General features: G+C 41.3%; 1 protein-coding gene across 3 annotated transcripts in view; it reads left to right on the forward strand.

Annotated features, from left to right (window-relative positions):
* LOC124112266 overlaps nt 1-22073 on the forward strand; it is a 41850-nt gene extending 19777 nt beyond the window's left edge. For 2 of the 3 annotated variants that reach the window (XM_046472294.2, XM_046472293.2), the window contains exons 2-17: nt 4184-4252; nt 5844-5967; nt 7573-7697; nt 8425-8539; nt 9091-9218; nt 9905-10025; nt 10701-10828; nt 11683-11794; nt 12510-12631; nt 13349-13448; nt 14860-14984; nt 15741-15852; nt 16474-16604; nt 17337-17399; nt 18221-18274; nt 19836-22073. In XM_046472294.2, coding sequence (XP_046328250.1) covers nt 4222-4252; nt 5844-5967; nt 7573-7697; nt 8425-8539; nt 9091-9218; nt 9905-10025; nt 10701-10828; nt 11683-11794; nt 12510-12631; nt 13349-13448; nt 14860-14984; nt 15741-15852; nt 16474-16604; nt 17337-17399; nt 18221-18274; nt 19836-19915 — 1671 coding nt within the window. In that variant the 5' untranslated portion in view covers nt 4184-4221 and the 3' untranslated portion in view covers nt 19916-22073. Of the gene's footprint in view, nt 1-252; nt 275-4183; nt 4253-5843; nt 5968-7572; nt 7698-8424; nt 8540-9090; nt 9219-9904; nt 10026-10700; nt 10829-11682; nt 11795-12509; nt 12632-13348; nt 13449-14859; nt 14985-15740; nt 15853-16473; nt 16605-17336; nt 17400-18220; nt 18275-19835 lie in introns of those variants that run through there. The other variant, XM_048386582.1, reaches the window with a different exon arrangement.
* The last annotated feature ends 1273 nt before the right edge of the window (nt 22074-23346 follow it).

A 23346-nucleotide genomic window follows, 5' to 3' on the forward strand; every position in this document is an offset into this window, starting at 1 on the left:
TCGTCTCACATTCATCACCAAACAGTCATACTAACACTTGTTCTGTTACACACTTCAATCAGAGTGACAATGAGGTGAAAGGTCAAAGGGGAGGGCATCTTCACTTAGAAGGTGATGTAACAGAGTTGTCTGCCCTTTATCAAGTGTCCGTCGGCCGATTCATGTAGAGCCTTGCATGAAAAGGATACGTACGGTTGAACTGGTTCAAACTTGTGTTTGGGAGGGTTTTATAGTATGCGCTGTTTGGATTGCACTGGAAGGGATTTCATCTGAGGTAAGGTTGAATGAAATAGAGTAACTGTTGTTTATGTTCTTTACATTAACACTTTATGAAGTATTCCTACGGTTGGTGCTTTTATCTTTTGTGAGGACCAGTCTGTAGACTGTAAAACTGAGTATTAGTCAGCAGACTGTGTAGTATCAGGATCTTCTGATTGTGGGTTCGAAACTTCCTTCATGATTACAATCCTTGGTTTGTCAGCACCATATCCATGCTCGTGGGTTTCACCAAACTGTTAAACATCAAAGCTGTTTCAGTTTCATCTTGTTTAACGCCGCACACAGCAATATTCCAGCTATATGACGGCGGTATGTAAATAATCGAGTCTGGACCAGACAATCTAGTGATTGACATCATGAACATCGATCCGAGCAATTTGGATACGATGATATGCATCAACCAAGTCAGCGAGCCTGACCACCCGATCCCGTTAGTCGCCTCTTACGACAAGCATAGTCGCCTTTTACGGCATGCATGGGTTCCTGAAGACCAATTCTACCCCGGATGTTCACGGGTCGTTAAACATCAAAGCCTTTCATCACTTTGGTCTTTCCTAGATTCGCTGGGCTTTCATTTCCTCATGCTGGGTAGCAACGTTGCTGCACTGTTCAAGTACAGGTTATTTTTCAGCACTTTTTCTTTACCACGCAAGCGTTGCGTCCCATGTGTATGCCAAAAACCTATGATTGTGGGTTCCAATCCCAATACGCCCCGATTATGTTTCTAGGTTTGTCATCACCATACCGTGCTCGTGGGCTTCACCAAAGTGGTATACGTCTGAGACATGCATCACTTCAGGCTTTCCTCCCACATTCACTGACACGCCGCCATATAACTGGAATATTATTCAAAGGGGCGCTTAAACCATCTCACTTATTCCCTTTACCACGCTACGATTAATAACGAATTCCTTTAATCCATGACTACCTCACCAATTCCTTGGGTGTGCACACAGTCCAAACTCTAACCATATCATATAAGCCATCTCCCAGACTATCTCTTTCTACATACTGATAAAGGTTAATGATCAGCTATTTTTCTATCAGAATACCTACATCAAAAGTGCGAGGTATCATTACCAGTCACTCAATCTCAATCAAACTACGTTCACATTTAATTTTAATTTCAAATATATATCAGTTGAAAAATTTCGAATTCCAGTCTCGTTTCCTTGATGCGTTTTATGATCAGACATTTTTATTTGTTTATGGAAATGAAGTATTATCTGAACAATCCGTCAGTCTCAGCGCGCATGCTGTAGTGAGGCCCAGTGGCGTTATTCCCGTGGGAAGTACATACTGGCTAGAAATCGCAAAGTTTCTGTTAGTCTCTTCTGTTAAGGAAATAGGAATGATTTATTGTTTCATTGACACGTATCGCCCATTCATATGAGTAAATACCAAATAAAACCTGTCATATTAATAACTTTACTGCTTTGTACTTACCAACTGTCATCACACGTGTGTGAACTCGACATTACAAAAGCGAACTTATGCTAAGAGTGCGGACACATGTACATGCCCATTGGTTTACCTCAAATTTGGATGCCAGCTAAAATGTGAAGTCATCAGCTCTTTTCTGGCTGGACACAATTTCAAAACTAGTTATCGGACGAGTCAACCAAGATTCAACAGTGTAATGGTGCATTTGAAAAGTGCCTTAGTTTATGATGAACCTAATTTAATGGCATGAAAATCCTCTGAGTAAGGTGCGTTTGTGTTGGGATGTGGGAGACGCCCGTAAATCGCTGTGGAGAGTTGCGCCCCTAATGCCTAACAGAATTCTAGAACTCAAACAATGTTAAAGTGACGTTAAAACTTACTCACTCACTACTTGTGTTTGTCTTTCAGGGCAGTCGGGTAGCCTAGTGGTTAAAGCGATCGCTCGTCACGCCGAAGACCCGGGTTCGATTCCCGACATGGGCACAATGTGTGAAGCCAATTTCTGGTGTACCCCGCCGTGATATTGCTGGAAAATTGCTAAAAGCGGCGTAAAACCATACTCACTCACTCACTCACTATTTGTGTTTGTCTTTCACATTCGAGATAACTTACTATTTCATGATTGACGTTGTCATAAGTGTTGTTGAGATAACGTACTATTTCATGATTGACGTTGTCATAAGTGTTGTTGAGATAACGTACTATTTAATGATTGACGTTGTCATAAGTGTGGTTGAGATAACGTTCTATTCATGTATTGACGTTGTCATAAGAGTTGTTGATATAACGTACTATTCATGTATTGACGTTGTCATAATTGTTGACATAACGTACTATTTATTGATCAACGTTCCCATCGGTGTTATTGAGATGACGTACTATTAATTGATTAAAGTTTTCAGTCTTTGTTTGATAGGCATTCCTTAGAAGTTGACGGATGACAAGGTAGACACAATTTATGGATAAAATCTTCTTTAGTGTTCTGTTATAAGTTTTTAATGTGACGTTTACACGATATACAGCTTTTCTATTGGACGAGAAGGCGGTCACAGGCCGTGAAAATGACGTTCATACGTTTTTCACGAGACTGTATTCTTTAAATGACGGAAATACTGACGGACTATTTGCATTCCTGGGGGAACCCCTGGGAATTCCCTAGCACGAATACATACAGAAGCGTTGTTTCAGATCATTTAGACCCTTTAATCTTGAACTCAGGGTTGTAGCATACATTGAGAAAAGTAAGATAGTTTCACTGCTTGATCGTTCACGAGACTCCTTGCTACGACCGATCCTAGTGAACCAGACGCAGAAACAACTAGCGTAGTTTCCACTCGATACTTGACTGGACTTACAGTGACAGTCTACAGCAATCTATAAAATTACCTGAGAATCTGTTTGCCACATCGTTACAATCACCTTTCAATGATCGGCCAGTTGATCAATGATGACTAAAACATGTAACTGCCACAGGTTTATTAACTACTTCGGAATTATCTCCCGTCACGTTTATCGTCTCGGCCATTTTGACGTCTTGTACTTGATGTATATGTATTATGACGCGCTGTCATTGTGACTGACTAACTACGGTAGCTCTTAACGTACCTTTCTCGTTTAATGATGATCTTATTTGACTATATTTGTTGTAAACAAACTACAAAAGATGTCACTGTAGAACAATGTGAGCATATATTCGATCACGTTACCCTTCCTGTTGAAGAACTACTTTATTCCGCGGTACAGATGGTTGTTGAATGGCTGTCAGTGTAAACATTAAGTCTCACATACCAAATAAAATTGTGTATAGATCTACATCCTTCGAGGTAAAAAAAATGTCCCCTGCCGGGATGTTGCTGAAATATTGCTAAGATCGGCGTAAAAACAATACTCACTCAGTTACTCGAGGTAAAAATAGTGATATAAAAAATAAGAAGAATTTACTTACACTTTGTGTGAGTTCCTTGAAGTATGAACCTTCATAAGAGTGAGGACCAAACTGTATGAACGGCGGAGCAAGTTTGGTCCTCACTCTATGAAGGTTCGTCCTCAAATGAACTCACACAAAGTGAAAGTAAATTCTTAAATAGCGACATTTCGGTACAGATCTCTATAGACATATCACCGTCTTTCTTGAACACGGTATAAGGATCTATACTGAAAAGTCGCTATAATAGTATATTAAAGAAGTTGTTATCCATAAATTGTGTCTACATTGTTGTCTCCAGTGATGTCGAGATAACGTACTGTTCATTGATGAACGTTACCGCCGATGTTGCCGAGATAATCAGAGAGGAATAAAACATGACGATGTGGTTAATAAAAACATTTACTTTGTCAGAAGAATCCGACATTTTACTTGTGACATAGAAAATGTATAACCGAAAACGTGAAGATTGTTGCCATGCTACAGTAGACAGTGATGGATGAGGACGTGTTTTCATAACTTGCCTTTATGTTTCAGAATTTTAACATTAAGCAGTCGTACAGTACCAAGCAAAGATGAGCTGCAACACTCTGCTGACTATAGCAGGTAAAACCTGGGTTTATAGTGAGTACGTGAGTTGGGTTTTAACGCCGCTTTCAACAATACATGTAACGAAGTTATACCACGGCGTGTTAGCTTAATGTTGGAGAAAAAAACAAAGTGATGCAGGTCTGAGACGTCTAGAACCCACGACCACGGGTATAGTTCTGACAAACCTAAAATGATAACCGGGGCGAACCGGGATTCGAACCCACATGGGTCTCTGGCGTTCCTAAGTGACGCAACTTTGTACAGCGAATTATGGCGCCTAAGGCGACAGGACCATCCGTGTCCCTTGGGTTAAACCTCGGTAACTCGAACTCAGTTAAGTCGATATCTCGTTTGAAGTATGAAACTTTATGTTCACGGAGGAAAGTTTCGCATCTCTGTTGCACATTATCTCGAAATACGGATAAGTCGATTATATTTTTTTTCTCAAGAATCTCTTAACAAAGTTATATGCTGCATTTAGATATTCGATGTTCTTGGGTTGGAACAAAATCATCATTGGATATAACAGTACTTTAATATTTGTGTAAGCTGTCAAAAACGACTTGTTGAGGACATATTGAAATCATTTCTTATAAATAAATACATCAACAATAATAGCTTCACACAGTGGTTATTTAATCTTTAACACAAAGAAAACTGTAGACAACAATACGAAATGTGACATCGTTCGGTGCATTAATGCAGCACAAGCCCCGCCCATTCTATTATCAGCCAATCAGGAAACAACAGTAGGTTAGTGGGCGTGGCCTACCTGTTTTCGATTTATGGAAACATAAAGGCAAAATAATTATTTGTTCAGACAAATGCCACGGATTTACTTGCAATATAATTATATATTATTTATTTTTTACCTATGAAGCAAACGTTTCTCGCCGCGCTAAAAGCTTTTACTTCCCGTGCTGTTCCCAGCAACCTATCCTTGTCGTAAGAAACGACTTAATGGAGTAGGCGGTCAAGGCTTGGTAGCTTAGTCGATTAGGCGGCATAAGACGCTAGGGTCCTTGCTCACAATCAGTTCCTGGGTTGTCTGGTCCAGACTCGATTATTTACATATGGATGGAATATCGACGAGTGTGGCGTGAAACAACAAATAAACAAACATATCTGAACATAACCCGAAGTATGACTGTTGATAGTTTATATGTAATAAAACATCCAACTAATTGGTTTTGAAATGCACATGATTTAAATTAGATTAGAACAATTTTGCGTCCTTGAATTTCGAACAGTTTCGAATAAACGTGCACCCCTGCATCAACTATCAGAGATCACTCACAGAATTCTATGTATTCTTCCATAATATTCTAAACAGAAGCCTCTGGGATAAACACCGACAGCGTGGCACGCGTAATACTTCTTGTTGACGTATTTTCAGCACAGAAAGGCGTCTGTTGACACGTGATTATGTGCATGTCTTTATTATGTGATGTAACTTGTCAACGCAGGTGGTTGTGTACATGTCGTTACAGAAGATTAACATGTCAATGAAGGTGGTTGTGTATATGTCGTTACAGAAGATGTAATAATGATAAAGTAGGACATGACACGTGTATTTGTCAAACACTGATCGTCTTCCCTCCGGCAGTGTGGACGGTGTTGGTGGTGTTGGCCGTAGGCTGTGACGAGCAGTGCACGTCGGCGTTCCAGCAGCGCCTAGCGGAGGCGGCACAGGGCGGCAATGCTTCATCCTCTCTACAGAGAAGTTGCGAGTGAGTCCTCGTTGTCTGTAACTACAGTCAACTACGTTTATAACGAACACGCCTATAACGGACTGACGGATATGACGAACTTATTTTTCGTCCCGGCCACTGCTGTATATATGCTGTACACATGCTTATAACGAACCACTGTTATAACGAACTAAAACTAGTGTTATAACCGTAGTTCGTATTTCCGGAACATGTTCAAATTTACCTTTATTTTGCATGGATGGACAAGAAACATAAGAAGGTCCCGGGGGAAGAATAGAGATAACCAACAAAAGATTGATTTTAAGAAAAAAAATGAACATTTATGGTTGCCTGAAAAAGATTGAAATAAGTTTTGGAAAGAAAGAAAAGTCTTACTTGTCAAGTCATGTATGGTTATCTTACAAAAGAGATGCAGCCAATAATGTTATTAAAAAGTATGTATTTGAGATCTTTACAGACACACACCATTGGAAAAGAGAAGGGGTTATCGCAGTCTTCATGAAAGGTGGTTGTCACCGTTTTCCCTGAAACTCGGACTTAATGACAAATCTCATTTGCAGAAATAAAACTTTAAATACTGATTCCAACAGTCCAGTTCATTTCAAATCATAGCATGAAACAGGGTGACGATGAACCTGCACCATTCAGACCTGTAAATACAAGAGGTAGACAAGCAATGTGATTTGCAGTCAGTCCTGTAATGTCACAAATGTCAGTATTTTCACTACTAATTCTTCTAGTAGATGTAACAGTTGAATCCCCAAAAGAAAACACTTTGAATAAGAATATGTAGATGGAAAAGTATTGCTTTACCTGTTTATTCGTTCAAATTAGTTGTGAAAGTTTGAGAGATGACCTTGAATGACATTTGCGGGAAAAAACATGATTACCCTGTTTTGACAACTTTGCATTACAAAATAGAATTCCAAAAATATTCCGTTAAAATCTTCAGGCAGGCCTGAAGTCTTTTACCTACACTGGAAACAGAAAAGTAACCTAATCTGGCAAGAAAAGAGACAGAGGGATATCACAACCACTGAAACATGGGTTTGGGAAATAACATGAAAAAAAGGTCTTAAATACTTTAAATAATGATATTTTGTACAACTGAAATGCTCAGATGTGGCAACTTCTGATTCTTCTTGAACATCTTTGCATGTCGGTTCCTATGTGCTGTCATAAACATCACTTTGTGAAGATATTTCCCACAAAACGTCTTCTTCTGAAGCGGCCATGTCTTTGTGGGTTGGCACCTTCTATCCGACATGGTACCAAAGGCATGTGGCGTGTCATTAATATAGGGATGATGCACTGCACCAACTATTAGAGGGAGGGGAGGCAACAAACTTTTGAAAGATACTTCAGTATCTGGCTACCCACTAAATACAATTATCTCAAATGTTCTGGATGTGTGGCTTATCACTATCTTTCCCCGAGGCCTTCATTAACAACCAATCGAGAGGTTAAGAAGTGGATTTGCAGAGTTCTTGAGTTAGTGTGCGGGGAACGAACCTCGGTCTTCAGTCTGACTAGACGCTTCAGCACTTGTCTTTCCCGCTGCCCTGTGCCAAGAAAAATAATTTTATTCCAACATATGTACTGATATCAATGATACGGTTCCAGGGCAATCAAACTGCACCTTCAGTGCCTGGGCGAGATCCGGGCCAGCTGCAACGCCAATCAGATTCAGATGGTGAACAGCACCATCGCCACCATGCAGGCAAACTACGACAGGTCCTGTACCGAGGGTGAGTACCGTAGTCACTCTGTTTGACGATAGAAAGAGAGCCTCTGGTTTCACAAAGGAGGTTGGAAACGACTGTTAATAATTATTTTATCCGAAAACATTCTTTTATTTTAAAACATTAGTACGGAACAGCTATTTGTTAGTCAGGACGTTTGATAATTTGTCTGGTCATAAAAAACGGCATCTTCCTGAGGCAAGGGAGTTAACTGACTAAAAGTCCAGTTTCCACCCTTGCTGAACTAAGCTGAATTTTTGGGGCTCGACCACCAGTGGCTGTTATAAGTTATGTCCTATGACCACCTCTCATATCACTTGCATTTGCTTCAAATAAAATGGCGTCGCCCAGTAAAGACGATCTGTTCGATAATCAAGATCTATAAATAATAAAACGGTCTTACTTCGCGAAGTGCATCAAATCAAGGGAGCAGCTAGATTACAAACATGAAAAGATTTGTTGACGCTAACTCGTCGGTACACATGCCGTGCAGTTTTCGAACCGGATGTTGATTTCGTTACGCGATTTTCTTTTAACCATTTATAGACTCGTTAGTCCAACCCGAATATAACTCCAAAATTGCAGCCTAGTTCGGCAAGGGTGGAAACTGGATTTTTATAGTCAGTTCACTCCCTTGCTTCGTGAAAATGAAATAACGGCACCGTCCTAATTGTCCGGGCTTCACTGTAGATAAATGTGTATCTGTTTGTCAGTCGTACATGTATTCCCCCAGGAAGTGCCGGAGCCGAGGTAGACAACTGTGGAGCACGCTACGTGGTCTGCAACGAGAAGTTCAACGCCACCTTCTTCCCCGCGCTCAATGCGTATGATCTTACAGCGGCATGCGGGTGTGTACTTCCACTGACTTTCAAATGAAAATATATAGTTGTTTGGTTACTTTGGTTTATCAGTCAATATACCTGTCATCACACCCGTGAAGATCCGAGCTACAATAGGTCTTCAGCGACCCATGCTTGTCGTTAGAGGCGACTATGCTTGTCGTAAATGGTGACTAACGGGATCGGGTGGTCCGGCTCGCTGCCTTGGCTGATGCATGTCATCGTATCCCAATTGCAAAGATCGATGCTCCTGATGTCAGTCATTGGTATATCTCGTCGAAACTCGATTATTTACAGACCGCCGTCATTTATTTGGAATAGTGAGGCGTTAAACAACAAACAAACAAACTTATCTGGCTACTCTTTTCTTTATAAATTATTTTACTACACTAACATGATTGAAAAAGGGATACGCAAACTTATAACAATCAACATTAATAAGGCCCTAAGATCAACACTGTCAAATCACTTGCAAATAGAAACGGTAACGGCTGGTATCACGAGTATTCACGAGGAAGTGAAACTGATGATCCTATTTCACTCTTGCCCCCCCTCGCCAGCTCCCTGAACAACTACACGGCGTGTGTGGAGTCGCTCCTCACGTCCTCCGACTGCTCTCAGTATGCAGGCTACGCCGTCAACACCATCAACGGCATCAGGACCCGCTACTCGTCCACTTGTCAGGGAGGTGAGTCACGCCATTAGAGTTATCTCCCTTTCAGATTGGTCCAGCGTATTGAAAATGTAGGCAGTAACAATTAGTCTCTGAAAATATGTAATTTTGACTGAAAGAAGCAGCTACATATAACTTGAAAAGAAGCCCTAGTGACATGTGTCCCCAACCTGTTGAAAATCTAGACTTGCTTCATTTAGGCCTATAGCGTCAGGGCTGGGCGAAAGGAAATCACATCCAGGCCAATCCAGCTAACTTCAATCAATATCTAACCATGGCACGGAATACATTTATATTTAAGAATATATTCTTACCAGTGCATGGTTTCTTCAATTCCTCCGCTTTTGTGCATTTTTAAAACCACCCTGTCTGTGCGAGGGGATTCAGTGGGGTTGTCTGAGATTTCATTGGGGACAAATGTTTTACTCTCCTCAAACCTTTCATTGTAGCCAGAATGGGTTTTTTTGCGCCAAAGATGGAACAAACTTATAGCTGTTCCGTATTACAGTAACATATTTTGAGATCGTGTTGTCCACACACAAATACATTCTTCAAAACTGTCAAGGGTCGGAGTACTCTTCCAAGATTTTCTCAGTTTGATACAAGTCACTTCTTACAGCATCTTGATCTTGGGCTTCGGCCATTGGAGCATAGTTTCTCCTCTAATTGAATGTGTGATGAAGGCAATTATCTACACACAGACACTGCAACCACTGGAGCCAACATGGCGCGTTGTCTTAATGGAACCATGGAGTGCTTCACAACCTTCAACAGGACGTTCTTCCCATCTGTCCGGAAGTCAGACATGAGGCTCATGTGCAGGTCAGGTCAAATAAATGCTTCCGGTCGTATTGACAATCTCGTTTCCGCAGTAGACAGTCTTCAAAACATGAAGGTCCATCAGATTCTAGATTCAGATATCGTTTAGGGAGAATAAGTGAGTGAGTGTGTGGGGGTTAACGCTGTTTTGAACAATATTCCAGTTACATCACGGCGTGTCAGCTTAATGAGGGAGGAAAGCCCGGAGTGATGCAGGTCTCAGACGTTTACCACTTTGGTTAGACCCATGAGCACGGACATAGTGTTGTAAACCCCAGAAACACTCGGGGAAAAACGGGATTCGAACCCACGATCATAGGTTTCTGGCGTGCCCAAGGGACGTAACTATGCACTGCGAATTGTGGCGCCTTAGACGACTGGGCCACCCGTGCCCCCTTTGAAAGAACGAAGGACTGTTGCTTTACAATGCAGTCTTTAAATTTATGAGCCGAGTAGAACAGCCAATAAACGCAAATATAGTGTTTTGATGATTTTGTTTGTCACCGACACTCGATACGTCCTTCAAAATTACCACTATGCGAATTTCGCCTTTTGTTATTTTCGCACAATCGTTTCTAACCCCATCTTTCTCCGACCTATCTTGCTATCGTATCAGTTCCTGTTTCATACTCACGAGCAGCCCCTGTTGACAAGGTACTGTGTTCTGTCTGTGTGTAGTTCTGTGTCCAACTACTCCAAGTGCATCAACGCCCTGGCTGCCGACACTTCCTGTAATCAGTACACGTCCCAGGCTGTCTCCAGCATACAGGTGCTCGAACAACAACACCAGGTGGCGTGCGGCGCGGGTAGGTACCTCTATAAAGGGGCATAACTCCTGTTATCAAGGAAAGCAAACACTCGTCCTATCAATCTGCCTCTGTTTATCATTGGGGATATGTAATGTTAGAGGGTGGCAAGCTTTCAACAAAATTATGTCCCAGCAGATACTATCTTAATAGCTTGCATACTCAATGTTATACTCCGATCTCTCAATAAATGGTGAAAAAGAGGGCCATAATGAAAGATAACAAGACACTTTTTCTCAACAAATCACATGACACGAAAAATCATGTACTGAGTGTGGATAGAAATATCCACCGACCAAGGATGTTTTAGATGTAGAAAAAATGTTTGCACTGTCTATTATAAATACATGTTTAATATTATTCCAAACCTAGGTAAAGAGATTCAATAGCTATAATATGTAAACACAACACAGTGAAACATTGTTCTCTGATAGTGCCGTGGGATAGCGAAAGTATATAGTTAGTGTGAGACAAGGCGATTGTCGATATGAGACAAAAATGGCGATAAGGATTCCATAAGATCTGTCACATTACGTCCAAAGCCAAATGTCGAGTTACAAAAGTTCAACTTGACGCGGTTTCACTGTGAATGAAAACCAAAATTTTGCAGTGCACATACAACCAGGAACCAGTCTCCACGAAAAGGAATGTAATACATATTCCCACACTGTAGGTATGCACCTAGGTATAACTGTACGGAATCCAGCATGAGACGTGACCATCAGTTGCGCTTTGTTGTGAATGACAATTTGACTGAAAAGTGAAATATTATGTCGTAAACGACATTTTACTTAATCACGATACGCAAGATGATTATTCTCAGTGTAACTTAAGTGTGACGTTGTTACGTTTAGATGGCGGGGCCAAAGCCACTGCGTGTTTGAGAAGCTTCAGGGACTGTTATCAGCACTTCAATGAAACCTTCAACCCAGCCGTTCAAGCCATGAACATTGAGAAACTATGCGAGTAAGTATTTAAACACCACTGATTGGGACCCACCATTTCAGTTTTTTCTTAGAAACATTATATTTTCCGGTCACTGCTTCAAATCATGCATTTTTTAATTATTTTTTCTGTGAAAGGAGAAGCTGGACAATTAAATTTGGATACTTTGAAATGTTTTGTTCGGGACAAAACTATCCCGTAGAAAATGCATTTCTAGCAGCCATGTGTTGCCAGTTAAGTATAATGCACTTGTAGCAATGATTCACAATTCCAATTATATCTTTTCAATATATCCGTTTCAATCATTGCCAGTTCTATCAATGGCGAAAATGTAATTGTGTAGTCCTTACTTATTACTATCATCAACTGTTGACAAGAAACACAGTATACATTATCTATTTAACAATAATGGCTACTTGGTCTCTTCACGTGTTCTATGAGTTTCTATCTGGTAGGAATCTAACGATGCTTGTTACGTGGTCGCTACTGGTGTTGTCTTGTATTGCTTCACACGTTGAGTTTACGGAATTTGATGATAGTGTAAAACTAATTAATATCAGCGGTGCAACGGTTCACAAAAATGGATCTTTAAATCCACGTGGAAGGGTTGAGGCACATGTCATGTTAAGACTGCAAACAACTGTATGCCGTACACTAAGCTCATGACCATCACCCTGTTTACGCAAAGAACCTGTATTCTCTGCTTGTGGGTTACACTACTGACTTCTCTTCGTAGGTCCATGGACGAATACAAGGTGTGTTCAGTTGGAATACCTGACGACTGTGACAAGTACCTGGGCCAGTCCATTGACGGCCTGGACAGGATGCAGGCCCAGTACTCTCAGTACTGCACCCCAGGTAAGCTTGCTATACTCACAGTACTGCACCCCAGTAAGCCGGCTATACTCACAGTACTGTACCCCAGGTAAGCTGGCTATACTCGCAGCACTGTACCCCAGGTAAGCTGGCTATACTCGCAGTACTGCACCCCAGGTAAGCTGGCTATACTCACAGTACTGTACCCCAGGTAAGCTGGCTATACTCACAGTACTGTACCCCAGGTAAGCTGGCTATACTCACAGTACTGTACCCCAGGTAAGCTGGCTATACTCGCAGTACTGCACCCCAGGTAAGCTGGCTATACTTACAGTACTGTACCCCAGGTAAGCTGGCTATACTCACAGTACTGCACCCCAGGTAAGCTGGCTATACTCACAGTACTGCACCCCAGGTAAGCTGGCTATACTCACAGAAGTGCAACCCAGGTAAGCTGGCTATACTCACAGCACTGCACCCCAGGTAAGCTGGCTATACCCACAGTACTGTATCCCAGTTATGCTGACGATACTCACAGTACTGCACCCCAGGTAAGCTGGCTATACTCACAGTACTGAATTGTGCTCACGGTACTACATGGAAGAACTGACTTAGGTTGACCCATGGTCTTTGCGAAAAGGGGTGCACCCCTGCACTTCCCCAAATCCCATTCCACCCCTCCGCTTCCCTCTGGTTCCACCAGTAGACTGTCATCCCCAAACATGTAATCTATGTTTTTGTATTTACCCGTATTTCCAGAGAACAAGATGATATTTGGCTGCAGCCCCCTGTCCAAGTGTAACCGAAACCTGATCGGTAACCTCACCGTCACAGGGGCGGAGTCAGGCATGCTGTGCATGTAAGTACAGATTGTTCATTCTGCTCGTTATAGGTTGAATCAGCTCGTCACACGAAGCACAGATCAATCGAGATCAGTCTCCCAAAATTGCTATAATGTATTTTTACTCTGAAGGTTTTGTATTGTGACGAGTTTCCGTTCACGGTACGTTGCATGTGAGGGAATATCTGCTTCTACGTTCATCAATCCTCTTAAGACACCTCCTCCACCCACACCCTTCGACTCGTCGATCCTGCGCGAATGTCAATTTAATCATGAGACTGCTTCAAGATTGGCGCTGTCGCGTTACTGAATGAGATAGTTCCTGTGTGCTGCTGTTACTATGACACTGTTTGTGTGTGAGGCTGTTAACATGAGACGCTGTCAATGTGTGACGCTGTTAGTAGTGTGTGACGCTCTTAACATGTGACGCTGTCAATGTGTGACGCTGTTAACATGTGACGCTGTCAATGTGTGACGCTGTTAGTAGTGTGCGACGCTGTTAACATGTGATGCTGTCAATGTGTGACGCTGTTAACATGTGACGCTGTCAATGTGTGACGCTGTTAGTAGTGTGCGACGCTGTTAACATGTGACGCTGTTAGTAGTGTGTGACGCTGTTAACATGTGACGCTGTCAATGTGTGACGCTGTTAGTAGTGTGCGACGCTGTTAACATGTGACGCTGTTAGTAGTGTGTGACGCTGTTAACATGTGACGCTGTCAATGTGTGACGCTGTTAGTAGTGTGCAACGCTGTCAATGTTTGACGCTGTTATTAGTGTGTGACGCTGTTAACATGTGACGTTGTCAATGTGTGACGCTGTTAGTAGTGTGCGACGCTGTCAATGTTTGACGCTGTTAGTAGTGTGTGACGCTGTCAATGTGTGACGCTGTTAGTAGTGTGTGACGCTGTTAACATCTGGCGCTGTCAATGTGTGACGCTGTTAGTAGTGTGCGACGCTGTTAACATGTGACGCTGGTAGTAGTGTGTGACGCTGTTAACATGTGACGCTGTCAATGTGTGACGCTGTTAGTAGTGTGCGACGCATCTACTATGTGACACTGTTTGTGTTTGACGCTGTTAGGATGGGATGTCGTTAGTATGTGACGCAATTAGTTTCTGACGCTGTTAGTGTGTGACGCGCATGCGCAAATGTCTATCCTGACTGTATCAATTAAACTGATTCAACATTGGCGCCGTGGCGTTACAACGTGACCTTGTTAACATGTGACGCTGTTAGTCTGTGACTGTGTCGGTATGTGACGCTGTTGGTATACATGACGCTGTTAGTAGGTGTCAGGATAGGTTTAGAGCGATTATCAGCCATTTTGTAAGATCAACATCAGCGAAAGTGGTTCTGCGACTCGACACTTTTCTGAAACTGAAATGCCGCCCACGTTTAAGCACGTTACTATTTCCCCGTCTCTCAGGGTACTCGAGACGTACTTCCCCTGTGTGGACGAGGCGGTCAAGCAGTGCCAACTGTCTGGGGACGGGATATCCGCCATCTCCTTCCGTGATCTCGGCCTCCTCTCGTCCAGATACTGCCGGTCAGGTAAGTCCCCGCGCTGTGTTCAAGCACGTACAACACGTGCCTGACGTGTTTCTGTCTGCACCGTACCAGTGAGTCATCCATTGTAAATCTAGGCTAAATTGAGGTTAGATAGTTGTAGCGCTTATTCCGCCTTGTGCAAGTGGGTTTAGCTACAGTAACTTAATTAAAAGCAGAGATATAGATTTGGCTGCACGTCCTCTATGTATACGGACACACAATGAAAACGTGTCATCAACGTTAACACGAAGTACAAGAGAACGATTGTAGCAGTAAATATTTACTCGAATGACAAAGAATGATGAATGACCGGTGAAGATCCGGGTTAGAATAAGCCTTCAGCAACCCATGCTTGTCTAAGAGGCGACTAAGGGGATCGGGTGGTCAGGCTCGCTGACGTGGTTGATATGTGTCATCGTATACCCAGACTTGATTATTTACAGACCGCGCGTCATATTGCTGGACTATCGCTGGGTGCGGCGTAAAACAACAAACAAACAAACAAATATGCTTAATTTCGAATACGCGTTTCCAAAGATATAAGAGTTTATAGGTATAAGAGTAAGGCCTATAGTAGCGCTAGCATGGCTTTGTGAAGAAACCATCTATCTGGTCTGATTAAATCGGTGATCCGGAAACACAGCAACTCATTCATGTAAAATCCCCGTGCTTTTAGACACGTGCCAGTTGTGTTTCGGCGATGTTCTATTTTATATATCAGGTTGAATGGAGGTAGACATGCACTTGCTTGTGTTTCAGTGCTGGCGAACCCCGCCATCAAAAGCTGCATGAACTTCATGCAGTGTCACGCCGCCCTTGACCTTACCAACATGAGCCCCAGCATGATGGTGGAAGGAACCTATTGGTGCCAGTGAGTTGGATAGATGGCTAGATAGTCCGACGATGTATATAGATACCTAGATACTAGTAGTCTGTTGATACATATGTGGCTAGATAGATAGATAGATAGATAGATAGATACTGGAAGTCTGTTGATTTAGATATGGTTAGATACCTGGATACTAGTAGTCTATTGATGTATAGGCGGCTAGATAGATCGATATTGGCGTCTATTGATGTATAGGTGGCTTCATAAATTCTGGAATTCTGTACAGGCGGCTAGAAAGCTAGATACTGGAAGTCGATGAATAGGTGGCTAGATAGCTAGATAGTAGTAATATGTTTATGCAAAGGTGACTATAATCTAAAATCTGCTTTAATGATGAATAAGTAGGATACATGGCTAGATACTAGTACTCCGTTGATCTAGGTGGCTAGATACACCGTTGCGTATTTGCAAAATCCTATTTCAAACATGTCATTTTTCTTTATTTTACTTATTGTAAATGGTCATATTGTTTTGAAATTTGCTTCAATGTTATTTCTATTTCAATCCAATGGATATAGAAAAATAAATTGTAAACAAAGTAAGAGAATACGGCCTGACGTACATGTGGATGATGACGTTTCAATGGTGTGTATTGTTGTCCAGCTACATGGAGTCGTCGCTCATATGCAGCTCTCAGCTCATCAACGCCGGCCACTGTAACGTCCGGAACAGAAACGACATGATCAACAACATCCAACGTCTCCGGCAGATGCAACAGACGACGTGTACAATAAGTAAGTGGATTAACTCATGTAAACATAAAACTGTTTATCATCGTTCCGGTAAAACATTTTACAATGATGTTATTAGAGGGCACAATTTTGTATAGTTGTTTTATCTTTGATAAAAAATTTCAAATTCGTTCCCTGAAAAACGGAAGAGTTACCTTTCCTTGTCTAAATATAGCCACCAGGTGTGCTGTCAAGTTTGAATTAGTAGTCTCCCCACTGAGAAAAAAACAAACCTAGTGACCTGGCCCCAGATTATATTTTTTGTTGCTTATATTCTGAAGTGCTTGGCATATATATATATATATATATATATATATATATATATATATATATATATATATATATATATATATATATATATAATATTGCAATATTGCATTGACTGACTGCTTCGCTGAATGATCGATCGAGGAATTGATGAGTCAGAGCAATGAATCATAATTCTTTTTCGTTTTGTTGAACTGTATGTAGGATTTAATGTTAATTCGGTATCAGTCGTATATGTTAGATGGATGTATGCATTGCCATGACTTCTTATATATATATAGTATTTTATTTATATATTAGACATTGGTAAAGGTTATTATATTATCTTCATGGTTTGGGCGTTATCTTGAATATCTCGAATATGATTTAGATATATTCATTACACACCCAAATGGCACTGGTTACCCCTTCATAATTATTCAAATACTTTTGTTTTGCCCTAACCTGTTAAATATGGTCACCCTCCAGCCACACCCGCACCGACAACGTCAACGACTACCGCTATGAAAACAACAGAACCGCTGAAGGAAGGTAAGCCTGTCGATGACATCAGTAAACCGTTATTTACTTGAAGCAGTCGCAGTACATATACATCAATACTCAATGGTACTTACTGAGGTTTGGGGGGTTTACAGTAGTACTTAACATGATTTACCCGTCTTCATTGTTTAATGTGTTCCCCGGATTCGTGAACATCCGGGTTAGAATAGATCTTCAGCAACCCATGTTTGCCGTGAAGCCGACCATGCTTGTCGTAAGAGGCGACTTACGAGATCGGGTGGTCAGGATCTTTGACTTGGTTGATGAATGTCATCGTATCTCACTTGCGTGGATCGATGCTCATGATGTTATTCACTGGATTGTCTGGTCCAGACTCGATTAGTTACAGACCGCCGTCATAAAGCTGGATTATTGCTGAGTGCGGCGTTAAACAACAACAAACAAACAAACAAACACTGATTTCATTTAAAATGACGATTGTTTGTTTATATATAAATGGATATGATAGATGTATGAAAAGTCCCGAAGCGTGGCATTTAACATTCGTGATTCGTTAATGGCGCATTTTGAATATAACGGACTGATAAATGGATTCCTTTGCATGTTTATATGTTGGGTGATTTTAGAATTTTGTATGACGAGTTATGAACATATAGTTTTAGATAACCAGTTATTGCAACTGCTAATGATTTAATCATAATTATCTGTCGGGATAAGGCGCTCCGCAACATAAGCATGGTCTAATGTAGTTTTGATAGTCACCAATCACAATGCAAGATTTGATGTCAGGATAAAGATGTCATTGCAGAATACAACCCATTCTTAAACACGTTTTAACATTCAATATTTAGATTTAAGCAAGAAAGATGACGACAAGAAACAAGACAAGGTCACAGGGAATTCAGGTGAGATAGCATTTCTGTGCTGGGAATAGACACGGCAAAGTTCGACTCATGTATGGTCCTGTGTACATGCCATGACAACTTTGGCACCTTCAATAACGGTGGGGGAGGGGGCAACATATTCACTAGTTTTTACCCATTTCTGGTGTCCCATGCTGTGATATTGCTCGAATATTGATAAAGGCGCCGTAAAACTATACTCACTCAGTAGTGTTTCGGGGGCATGGGTGGCTCAGTAGTATCAGGCGCCACAATTCGCTGTGGGGAGTTTTAATCCATGTATACGCCTGAAATCTATGATCATGGGTTCGAATCCCGGTTTGTCCCGATTATGTTTCTAGGTTTGTCAGCACCATACCCGAGGTCGTGGGTTTCACTGAAGTGGTAGTCTGAGACCTGCATCACTTCGGGCTTTCCTCCCCCGTCAAGCTGACACGCCGTGATATAACTGGGATACTGTTGAAAGCGGTGTTAAATCAAACTCACTCACTCATTCACTCACTCAGTCCTAGTTTTTTCATAATGTTAGGGTGACAGTGGCACTAGGTTTCCCCGCCCACTAACGGGTGACGGGTGCCACCGACGAGGCAGGACACGCTCACCTTTACGCGAACAACTGGTATCATGCGTAAATTACAGTGATTCATACACTCATGCTATAGTCGGAATCGTACAGTGGGCTCTACCTTTAGCAGACATGTCATCCCACGTTCACCACTCCGTAGACGTTTTGTAGTTTTTATTTTACTTCATTGAATGTACTTCAAATCACCTGTACATCTTTGAGACGTCTTCAGTAAATATTTTAGATGGTAAAAAGTGCAGTCCGAGCGGATAGTACTTCTTTAAATGTCACATTCATTATTTTAGTTGCAATAAAACGTTTTAGTCGAATATTAGTCATCTTCCCGGGGCAAGAGAGTTAACTGACTTTTAAAGTCCAGTTTCCACCCTTGCCGAGCTAGGCTTGAATTGCTGGGCTCGATCGTAGCGCCACCACTGGCTATTACCAGTTATGCCCCTCCCATGGACCAATCAGATTCAACCCCTCGAAGCACTTGCATTTGCTTCAAACAAAATGGCGGCGCCGAGTCAAGACGATCTGATCGATAATCAAGATATATTGTGATAAAACGGATCTTACATCGCGAAGTGCATCAGAATACGTGAGCACCCTGATTAAAAACTTGAAAAGTTTGGAAAATATCTGTTGACACCGAGTTGGCGGTGCACATGCTTTGCAAATCCTGCAATCGACCGAAATCTGCATGACAGTTTACGAACCGGATTTCGATTTCATTGCACGACTTTTATTGGACTATGCATAGACTCGTTAGTTCAGCCAAAATCTAACTCCATAATACCAGCCTAGTTCTGCAAGTGTGAAAACTGGACTTTTATGGTCAGTTAACTCTCTTACCTCGGGAGGATGAATATTAGTCGAACACATTATTTCAATATCCTTGCGATAGGTACATGACAACTTTATTTTGATTTTGATCTAATACGGAATAAATGATAAAGCAAGACGTTTATGTAAATTACAAACATATTTTAATTTCAGATTCTGCATCTACCTTGACCTTGAGCTTTGTAACCTTGGCCCTGACCTTCCTGGTGACCATATTCCACCGTCATTCGTGAAACGATTGACCCGTTAGTGGATAAAGTCAAATATGATGACGAACAAAACAGACTGCCCTCCAGTAATGCCAGTCTCAGCAACTATAAGCCAACATCAGTTGAATGGATGTTCTCGAAATTTGTGGAGAATAATTTGAAACTTATGTTTCTATCATCAGTCATGGTTCGTTGTCGTTAAGAAATTTAAGAAGTCAATAAAAATCTCTTAACACTGACCCTAAAATCTTTGAACATATAATTTGGTTTGTACATTATTTTCGAAATATTCTGCAATTTTTCATAATTGGATATGCATTTGTGTGGTATTTGCTAGCTTAGTGTCATAGAGTAATAAGACTCTCATGTATGCACGTAACTGGGGTGTATTCACGAAGCTATCTCAGCTGAGCCCAGTCTTAGGGCTCACGATGAAATTAACACTACAACAAGAACTATTGTGGAAGGTATGTCCAAATTCTGACGACATGCAACTCCACGGTTAATTTTGAAACTGCCTAATGTTGTTTGATCAAACAGAGGTTTCAAATCACAAATTTACCTCTTATTCAAACGTTTGATGTGACGGCCGCATCACCACGGAAGATGCTATTTATTGAAGTTCCTCTTTTCTCAATCATTGTCGTAACGATACAGTTGTAGGTTACAAACTGCAGTTACTTCAATATTGTATGTGGGTATAGTGGCCCACCGCCCACATAAAGCTATCACGCCGTGATATAATTGAAATACTGTTCAAAGTAGAATAAAACTTTACTCACTCACACAAACCCCTTCACAGTTCCGTCAGGTGGCGATGACGGCACCTATCATCGCCAGAACCGTGAACCCTGCGTTAGCTTCGTGTATAGACTCCTGGGTAGCATTTCACAAAGCGATCTTAGCACAATGACTGTCAAGACCCCCCTAGTTTTACACAGATCTACGGCAGTCATTACACTTGGAGTGCTTTGTGAAACCAGCCCGCTGTATGTACTTCGCTTTTATGACTGACCTGTTTGTAAATAAAGTGGAATTATATATGTATGTTTTCTGTGTAATTGACACTTAAATGAAGTGGAAATGACATTGGGACTGCAACTTACAACTTGTTCATCTTACTGCTCCAGTAACGTGTTATTATATTCATATATATATATGTTGTGAATGTACATTATAACTATATCTGTCAGTGTGGTACTTGTGTACAAACATTTTACCTGCCACGACCTACTTACACAGTATAGACATGAGAATGAAAGCTAGATCAGTGTAGTATTATAGTATTCGTGTATATAAATCGATGTCAAATTAATTTTGATTTTTGCGAACATTTGAATTTAATTATACACATTTAGGTTTGCTATAAGAAGTAAAGGATTTTGGTGTTAATAAATGTTTTACATAATTGTTAGATGCGTATGCTGTATAATGTTAAAATTTGATCATTTCGATTTACATATGAATGTTTGTTTTAAAGTTGTTCTTATGAAAAGTATATTTGAATGTTATTTGTTCTCTGTGATCATGATTAGATATAAGATTGTTAATCTGGGGTGATTACTGTTTATGGCCTAGTGTAAATATAGTTTTGAATGTAAGAATCAAGAAAATTCAAATAATAGTGCTATTAGAGTCTTGTGAAAAAAAACTTTTTAATTGGAATATAATGTGTTACCATGGCAACATGTATTGTTTTAGTATTTCATAACCAACTTTTGCTCTGTAATTACATGCCATTGCGTACGTCCTCTGAAATATGTTGGAGAAAGTCCGAGAAACAACATTTTTAATGGGGTAGAATTTGTTACCATGACAAAATATATTGTAGTATTCTATAAAACAACTTTTGTTCTACATGTATATGTGTATGTCATTGCCAACAGTTACCATGACAACAGTATGATCGTAGTATTTTATAAACCAAATTTTGTTCTATTTATATGCTATTTCATACCTCCTCTGGAATATGTTCAGGAATAGAGAGTTAAATTGGAATAGAATTTGTTTCCATGACAACATGTATTGTCTTAGTTTATAAACGAACTGTTGATTTATAACTGTATGTAATTGCATACGCCCTCTGAAATATGTTGGGAAAAGGACATTTATAATTGGAATAGAATTTGTTACCATGACAACAGATATTTTCTTAGTATCTTATAAACCAACTTTTTCTCAATAATTGTTTGTCATCCGTAATGTTACCATATTAACATCAGATTTGTAACACAATGCCAACGGCCACGTTGGCATGACAATGTCGGCGCCATTTAGGCATCACAATGTCTACCCAATGTTGACAACACAACGATCCACACAATGCCCATGTAAAAAACCATGGCATCAACAAGCATTGTAGGCGGTGGCTTAAAGTGAATGAAGCGCTAGGAAAATCTACTCTATAACCCCGAGTGTTTCGATGACGATGAATGGTTTCACAACGAGAGTAGATGATGATATATCGATGCCAGTAGTTCAACACTGGAGAGCTTCTAACACACTTCTAACTGAACTTCTCTCCACATATGTGAATACACACTTCCCTGTGGGCTACCTGCCTTCTATGTTTCGGGTGAATACACTCATCAATGGGTTGCTAGCCATCTATCTCTCTGACGGGCGAATAGTCTACCCTTTAGGTTGCTAGTCAGCTGTGTGACGGAAGAATACTCCTTCCAATGGGGTGCTAGACACCTATCTCTCTGACGGGCGAATAGTCTACCCTTTAGGTTGCTAGTCAGTTGTGTGACGGAAGAATACTCCTTCCAATGGGGTGCTAGCCACCTATCTCTCTGACGGGCGAATAGTCTACCCTTTAGGTTGCTAGTCAGCTGTGTGACGGAAGAATACTCCTTCCAATGGGCTGCTAGCCACCTATCTCTCTGACGGGCGAATAGTCTACCCTTTAGGTTGCTAGTCAGCTGTGTGACGGAAGAATACTCCTTCCAATGGGGTGCTAGCCACCTATCTCTCTGACGGGCGAATAGTCTACCCTTTAGGTTGCTAGTCAGCTGTGTGACGGAAGAATACTCCTTCCAATGGGCTGCTAGCCACCTATCTCTCTGACGGGCGAATAGTCTACCCTTTAGGTTGCTAGTCAGCTGTGTGACGGAAGAATACTCCTTCCAATGGGCTGCTAGCCACCTATCTCTCTGACGGGCGAATAGTCTACCCTTTAGGTTGCTAGTCAGTTGTGTGACGGAAGAATACTCCTTCCAATGGGCTGCTAGCCACCTATCTCTCTGACGGGCGAATAGTCTACCCTTTAGGTTGCTAGTCAGCTGTGTGACGGAAGAATACTCCTTCCAATGGGCTGCTAGCCACCTATCTCTCTGACGGGCGAATAGTCTACCCTTTAGGTTGCTAGTCAGCTGTGTGACGGAAGAATACTCCTTCCAATGGGCTGCTAGCCACCTATCTCTCTGACGGGCGAATAGTCTACCCTTTAGGTT

Source organism: Haliotis rufescens, unplaced genomic scaffold (assembly GCF_023055435.1).
Source record: "Haliotis rufescens isolate VD_foot unplaced genomic scaffold, xgHalRufe1.0.p SCAF_6, whole genome shotgun sequence".
NCBI classification, from domain to species: Eukaryota; Metazoa; Mollusca; class Gastropoda; order Lepetellida; family Haliotidae; genus Haliotis; species Haliotis rufescens.